Source organism: Grammomys surdaster, unplaced genomic scaffold, assembly GCF_004785775.1.
Source record: "Grammomys surdaster isolate TR1022 unplaced genomic scaffold, NIH_TR_1.0 374, whole genome shotgun sequence".
NCBI lineage: Eukaryota > Metazoa > Chordata > Mammalia > Rodentia > Muridae > Grammomys > Grammomys surdaster.
The window spans coordinates 1,486,765-1,494,755 of record NW_021604793.1 but is presented as its reverse complement, the minus strand read 5'-3'; the positions used below and the strand labels follow the sequence as shown (position 1 = coordinate 1,494,755).

The window sequence follows — 7,991 nt, the reverse complement described above, 5'->3', positions numbered from 1 at the left end:
TTTCTTTCTTTCTTTCTTTCTTTCTTTCTTTCTTTCTTTCTTTCTTTTTTTCTTTTTCTTTTTTCGTTTTTCGAGACAGGGTTTCTCTGTGTAGCCCTGGCTGTCCTGGAACTCACTCTTTAGACCAGGCTGGCCTTGAACTCAGAAATCTGCCTGCCTCTGCCTCCCAAGTGCTGGGATTAAAGGCGTGGGCCACCACCACCCAGCTATTTGTTTTATTTCTTGTTAAAGTAGCAAATAAGGAAGCCAAAGACTTTTCAAGATTTATTTATTTATTACATATGAATACATTGTAGCTGTCTTCAAACACACTAGAAAAGGTCATAGGATCCCATTATAGATATTTGTGAGGCACCAAGTGGTTGCTGGGAATTGAACTCAGGGCCTCTGGAAGAGCAGTCCTTGCTTTTAACTACTGAGCCATCTCTCCAGCCCCACAACCAAAGACTTTTAACTATGTATTTGTGAGAGATAGTAAACATTTCTTCAACTTAGGGTCTTTGTTCTTTAAAGGCAGTAATCTGGCTTTGAGACTCTGACCACTTCATGTCTAGGTTCTGGAGCTGCTGACCTTGAAAACAACCTTCAGACATCCGTAAAGACATCATAATGTTTGTCTAGGGCTCTTGATAGCATTTTCAGCAATACTGGCAGCTGTCAAGTAGACAGCTGGCATGATAGTAGTTGTGTGTTTTTAAAGTATGGGAAGATTGTCTTTTTTTTAGACCACTGCAGAAGAAATTTCTTAGTCGGTTTTATGCCTGATTTAAGATTACTGCCTGTGATGATTTTAGTGTTTTTCCTTGCCTCGGCTCCTTTCAGCAGCTCGAACGTTCTTTTTCCATTTCCCTCCCTATGTAGCAGACTGTTTCCAGCTGCCAGAGATGATGTATGACTTAGTCCCTGTGCCAGCATTCCAGCTGTGAGCAGCTGTGTTTGCATCTGGGAACCAATTCCCCTTAAATGCCCCAAAGAGGTTGTGTCTTAAAGAGCCAGTGTCTTCCCATTGACCCATGGCTAGGATTTCCTTCCTGTTGTGGGTTTTAGTATCTTTGGGGACTACCAGGAACGTGCAAACTTCTGTGTATCTATTTCAACATAATGTGTTTGTTTGTTTTGTGTTTGCTCCTTGCTTGGGGGGTACAGGTCAGGGAATATGTGGGAATTGATATTCTCCATACAGCATGTGAGTCCCAGGGATCAAACTTCAGGTTGTTGAGCTTGTTTACAAGCCATTTTGCCCACTGAACTGTCTCACTGGCCTGCTTTTGTATTTCAAAGGCAAATATGGTTCATATGGTAGGTAAATCATAAGTTTTCTTTGTGTTGCTATGAGCATTGTCTCTTGTAAATTTTAAAAAATTTATGATGTATATAAAATTGTTCTGACCACTGACCTTACACCTGAATCAGCCAGAGACCACATCCCAGTACTCTTCTTACACAAGTTATCAATTCAGTTGTTCAAAGTCTCAGACCAGTCCCAATTAATGTTAATATCGTGTCTGAGCAGACCAGAGGCTCCTCTCTCAAGTTGTTTGCATATTAGTGTTTATGATCTTTGAAATTTTCCCTTTTTAGAATACAGGTCTTGCATTCTTCTTACCTCTGTTTTACAATATAGATGTATGTGAAATATTAAAACTGTTGGTCACTATTAAGATAAATTAAAAGTCTAAAATGATATAGTTGAGAATGCATATCTGAAGAGAGTGAAAATGAGCTTGTTTGGTGTCTGAGAAGCAACAGTAGAAGGTCTGCTTGCAGTGCTGAAGAGATGAGTGGGTTACAGGGGTAGAGTGCCCAGATGATTCTCTTTGAGACTCCCGGGATGCTAAAGACTTGTGGATGTCCCTCCTTAATCATTTGCAAGGAGTACCAGGAAAGATGACTACATCTTATTGCAAAAATATCTTTTAACATGGCTGTTCCTGATTGATGTAGTTTGGTATTATATTTCTTGAGTTATAACGATTTTCTGAACTGATACAAATGATACCAGGTGATATTAACAAAGGCTGTGATTTGTTGTTCTGAAAAACAGGGTTTTGTTGTTGTTGTTTTTGTTTTGTTTTTCTCTGATTTCTACAAGCTGGAATCTCTCCTGTTCTATTTATAGCAAAGCAATGATATCGCTCGGGGCTTTGAGAGAGGATTGGAACCAGAAAAGATCATTGGGGCAACAGATTCCTGTGGCGACTTAATGTTCTTAATGAAATGGTGAGATGAATTGAGCTTCACTTTACAGTTGTGTTTTTGCTATGAAGAAGAGTGTAAAATTGAAAATTCCTAAATTTAATTCTTAACCAACTCCAGTGTCAGTATTAAGTGGGAATTTATGGTTCAGAATGAATTTGACATTCTCAAGCTTTGGTATTATTGTGTTAATAGTAGCCAAATTTGGGGTAAAAAAAAATGTATTACTACTACCTAAATATCTGTTTATAGAACTGAATCATTTACTGTAAGATCATGAGCCTTTGACTGTGGGGTAAGAGCTAAGTAACGCATTTTACATCACTGATGGTCAGGGTCACCATGATGTCTAAAGGAGAAATTAATTTCAACAAAAGGCATCAAACTTAATGCTAAATAAAGCACAAATTACTTTATCAGAGATAGTGACTTACAGAAGAAGTGGAGTACTTCCCCGTCCTTCCTGCCTCCTTTCCTGACAGGATCTCATGTAGCTCAAGCTGTCCTTGAACTCAATATGTAGTCCAGGATATTGAGCTCATTCACCTGTCCCCATCTCCCTAGGGTTGGAGTTACAGAGTTATAGGCATGTACTCAACATAAATGACTGGCTTTTTCCTCTTCCTATTTCCTTCCCTTTTCCTCCTTCCCTTTTTCTTTTAAAATTTATTTCATTTTATTCTACGTGTATGTTTTGCCTGCACACACACACACACACACACACACACACACACACACACACACACACAACGTGTGTGCAGTGCAGTGCCTGCAGAGGCATTGGATCCCCTGGAACTGACATTACAGGCAGTTGTGCGGTACTGTGTAGGTGCTGGGAACTGAGCCTGGGTCCTCTGCAAGAACAGCCATCTCTTCAGCTCTTGTTTATTTTTTGATGCTAAAGATCAAATACAGAGACTTCCCGACTGAATTATATCTCTAGCCCTGTAAAGAACCTTTTTACTTTGAGATCAAACCAGCTAACCTCAGATAGTGACACTGACAAACTGTCTTAGTCTCATGTCTCCTTCTAAGTTTTATACCCTTTCTTTCCAGGAAAGACACAGATGAAGCTGACCTGGTTCTTGCAAAAGAAGCTAATGTGAAATGTCCACAAATTGTGATAGCATTTTATGAAGAGAGACTGACGTGGCATGCATATCCAGAGGATGCGGAAAACAAAGAAAAAGAAAGCGCTAAGAGCTAAAGGAGGAGGCAGTCTCTGTCATTTCTCTTTGTATATAATACCTTCACCTTCCTGCCTCCTCTCTCTTCTCCCAACCCCTTTCCATCCTAAACACATCCATAAAAATAATGTGCTTATCACTGTGCTCCACGGGAGAGATGTTGGTATTGATTCTCTTGTAATATAACTGATGATCTGATTCCTAAGTGTAGCTCTGTGAAAGTCAGGCATTACATCATTCACATGCTGTGTGGTTCCCATAGTGTTCTCTTTCACCCTGATCTTTTCCTTCTGCTCCCCTGTAACTTTTTAATCACCTTAGAGTCATGGTCTTTGGGGTTGGTTGCTTTGGGGGATTTTATTATAATGACGATGACTTCAGTTTCTTGATATTAGAATATATTGATGACCAGCTGGACTTTGTTTTGACATATGGGCATAGGAAGGATGTTGTCCATCTTTTAGAAAGCTTATAGCAGCAGCCTACCTGTTGTGTCTTTTCCAGTCTCATTTAGCTCTGCCAGGAGAATACAGGGTCCCTGGTGTGGTCTTCTGGGCCACTCCTTCCTAACTATCCTCACTTACCTTCCCATAACAACTCAGTTCTCTTGAGGGCTTGAAACTTTATATTTAAATCTGTCAAGGCGCTCTGTTTAGCCCTTACACTTCTTTGGCTTTGTTACTTTCCCTGATTCTGGTTCTATACAATGGTATCAATTTGTTATTAAATGACAAAATTAACTGTGGAGTCTATAAGCTGTAGTGCAGGAAGATAATAGGACAGGGCTGGATACAGTTGTCTTTGGTATCACGTGGTATGTATGTATTCTTTCCTTCATCCCTCATATTTAGACTGTATTTATGTAGGTGTGAGTGATTGCCAAGGTGCTGGGCACCCTCTAACCCTGCCAACTTTTATGGCCTCCCAAAGCATTCCTGTACCAAAGAGGCATCAGCAGATCCACACCATTCCCTTCCGTGCCATTATTTTAAGTTGGGAATTGTTAGAGAAGAGCCACTAGCCACAGTGTCATCAGTTTTTAAATCCTTGCAGCAGTGATGCTGTTTAATTTCACTGCCTCATGTGGATTTGCCATCAAGTCCTCAAAGTATTAATGTTCCTGCCCTCTCCACCCTCAGACTTTCAGCTGTAGCTTATTTTAAAAACTTTTTTTTTTTTTTTTTGTTTTTTGTTTTTTGTTTTTTCGAGACAGGGTTTCTCTGTGTAGCCCGGGCTGTCCTGGAACTCACTCTGTAGACCAGGCTGGCCTCGAACTCAGAAATCCTCCTGCCTCTGCCTCCCAAGTGCTGGGATTAAAGGCGTGCGCCACCACCGCCCGGCCCAAAAACTTTTTTTTTTTTTTTTTTTTTTGTTTTAGATTTTTGAGACAGGGTTTCTCTGTGTAGTCCTGACTGTCCTGGAACTCACTCTGTAGACCAGGCTGGCCTTGAACTCAGAAATCCGCCTGCCTCTGCCTCCCAAGTGCTGGGATTAAAGGTGTACCCCACCACTGTCCGGCTTAAAAACTATTTTCATGGAAGACTATCGCCTCAGAAATGGAGAGGTTTGACAGAACCTTCTCTTAGAATAAATAACTTCCTTGTTGGTTTACTCTTCCTTTGCTATTCTGCTCCTATTCTACTTTTTTGTCCCCTGAAACATGCCCATCTTCTCTTCATTTCTTCTTGTATAGTTGAGGAGGCTGGTGAATCAGGACTAAAAGTAAGGAAATAACAGGGTTTGGAGCTGAGCACTTTTGTTCCGGCTCCAAAGCCGAGGAAAAAGAATAAGTGCTGAGGTAGCCTTAATGCTAGACTTCATCAGCTACTGAGGCTGTTTTTGTTGCTTTTGATTTTTAAAACATAGCTGTCTGGGCTGGAATATCCAGCCATTTCTAGATCATTCATAGTAATGAGAGGAACGGATGGAGTGCTCCAGTCCACAGATGAGCCAAATAATATGCAAATTCTAGACCCATTCATAGCGTTTGTTAACATTGCTTTTCTGCTCAGCTGCTGATTGAGTTCTGTGTTCTTGAATAAATTATGTCAACAATTATACTGCACAGTTGAGAAGACAGCTGTTACTGCAGTGACATGGCAGTCAGACAGTGAAGCTTTTTTGCCTTAAGTCAGCCAGGAAGAACCTGTGAATGGTAATGTGGTAGGGGAAGAGCACCTAACCCTTAGCTCACATGGGTGAGCGTTTTCTCTCCGTTGTCTGAAGATGTTAGAGACAAGATCAAATGCTGGATATGTGAGCATGTCTGTATTTAGCTTGATGAAATGAAGGATGGTTAGAGAGCAGTATGTCCTTCAGGCAACCAAGGCTAGTAGTAATTAGGGGAGATGAAAGTGGCACAGAAGTAGCCAGAGCTCTTGAGTATCTTAGTCTCTTGATTGGCAATTAGAAGAAAAGACAACCTACTGAGTAGTCAGGAGTAGTGGGCATGTAAATTTCAGTGCCCGTATTTTTTTTAAAGCAAAATCTTAGCCTGTGGGAAAATAGAACAATAATATTTGATACTAAGGTTAGTCCTAAGAAGTCAAGCCTGGTGGCTTAAGTACACAGTCTCAGACTGATAAAGGGGTGTTGTATGTTCAAGGCCTGTTGGGGAACTTAGTGAGACACTTTCTCAAGATTAAAAAATGAAAAGATCAAGGATACAGTTTGAGAGATTAATGCCTTGTAATGTGAAAAATGAAGGGAAGGAGTGGTTTAATACTCTGTACAACATTTTCTTCTCTCAAAAGTTCATGGAGTTTTGGTTTTCTGTTAACTTACCAAAACACCCTTGTTTTCTTCTTAGTACTGATCCTAGTTATATATAGAAAATAGGGAACTGGATTCCAGTATTATCTTCAGCTCTCAATGTGAAGAAGCCAGACACCCATCTGTGCCTCCAGCATGTGTTGTGCCAAGAAGCTTGTTTCTGGTGGAGAATTGCAAGTTTGAACAGAAGTGTTTCCTAGAGCTATCTTCTAAAGAGTTCATGGCCAAAGGTTGAAATACTCCTAAACACTTGACTGTATTCTCCTGTGTTAATCCTCTTTCAGAACTACTTTTGTAGTACTGGGAATTGAACCTAGGGCTAGCTTAGACATGACAGGCAAATGCTGTGCCACTGAACTGACATCTTTATCTGCACCCTGCCTCACACCATTTTGTTGTGGTTCTAAAGACTTTAAGCCTCTGATACCAGGCTAGCCTCAACTTGCTTTATAGCCAAGTTGAAGGCTCTTCCTTTCTTTCTTTTTTTTTTAAATTTATTTGAGTACACTGTAGCTGTCTTAAGACACGCCAGAAGAGGGCATTGAATCTCATTACAGATGGTTGTAAGCTACCATATGGTTGTTGGGAATTGAACTGAGGATCTCTGGAAGAACAGTGAGTGCTCTTAACCACTGAGGCATCTCTCCAGCCCTGCCTCTTGATCTATTGCCTGTATCTCCCAATCTCTAGGATTATAGGTGTGTGCTACCGTATCTGGCTCTTAGCTCCTTCTTTTATATTGAGACTGCAATATAAAAAAAAAATTACCTATCAATTACCTGTTAATTATCCTAGCAAAATTACCTATGCTGGGCAGGTATAGTGTAATACACCTTTAATTCCAGCATTTAGGAGGCAGAAGTAAATGAATCTTAATTGGAGGCCAGCCTGGTCTATATAGTGAGTTCTAGGCCAGCCAGACCTGCATAGATCCTGTTGCAAAAGGAAAATTACCCAGATTGCCCTTGAATTTAGGATCTTGTTGTATCAGTTGTGTGTCACTATGCCTGGCTCAAAATGTCTTTTTTTTTTTTTTTAAGTTATGTAATATGAGATTTCTGCCTGCATGTATGTCTGTGCACCATGTGCATGCCTGGTTCCCTAGGAGACTAGAAGAGGGTCTCATCCTCTGGGATGGGAGTGAGCCACTATGTGGGTGTTGAGAATCAAATCTTGGTTCTCTGGAAGATTAGTCAGCGCTCTTAACTGCAGGTCCATCTCCCACCCTTCAAAACATCTTTCTAATGTTGAATTTCTTTCTTCCCCTCCCTCCCCCTTTCTGTTTAGTTCTGGCTGTTTCTTGCTGGCTTCACCCTCTATTGCTTGCTTTACACAAAAGCAGAGGTGAACTAGGTGATCTATCAACTTTATACATTGTGCTGTTCACATTTCTACAACTTTAGCATACATCAATATTGTTTTCATTCAACAAACATTTTTGGCTCAGGATACAAAGTTTAAACTCCCTTGCCAGAGAACTTTGATAGTAGTGTGGGATGAGTTGATCATTATAGTTTTGTGTAATGAATACTACACATGTATATAAATTACTGGCCTGGGGCAGCAAGTATACAGAAGGATGAGTCTTTAGTGGGCAGTTAGTTCAGTGGTTGAGTGCTGGTGGGGAATCCACGAAGCCCTGGGTTCCCACAGTAGGGAAAATCTGCGGTAGACAGGTGCCATTAACTGGTTCATCTGTGGGAAAGACCTGTGGTCTTGGATGAACTGAGTTAACTGGCCATGGGGAGCATTGCAGAAAATAAAGCTAGAAATCCTGTCATTACCAAGAGTGCAGATAAGTGAGCATGAGAACCGTCTTGTTTAGACTCTGCCAAA

General features: G+C 40.7%; 1 protein-coding gene across 4 annotated transcripts in view; it reads left to right on the top strand.

Annotated features, from left to right (window-relative positions):
• Cbx5 (chromobox 5) overlaps positions 1 to 3,581 on the top strand; it is a 39,920-nt gene extending 36,339 nt beyond the window's left edge. For all 4 annotated transcript variants that reach the window (XM_028781147.1, XM_028781148.1, XM_028781149.1 and 1 more), the window contains 2 exons: positions 2,120 to 2,220; positions 3,253 to 3,581. In XM_028781147.1, coding sequence (XP_028636980.1) covers positions 2,120 to 2,220; positions 3,253 to 3,403 — 252 coding nt within the window. In that variant the 3' untranslated portion in view covers positions 3,404 to 3,581. The remainder of the gene's footprint in view (positions 1 to 2,119; positions 2,221 to 3,252) is intronic.
• The last annotated feature ends 4,410 nt before the right edge of the window (positions 3,582 to 7,991 follow it).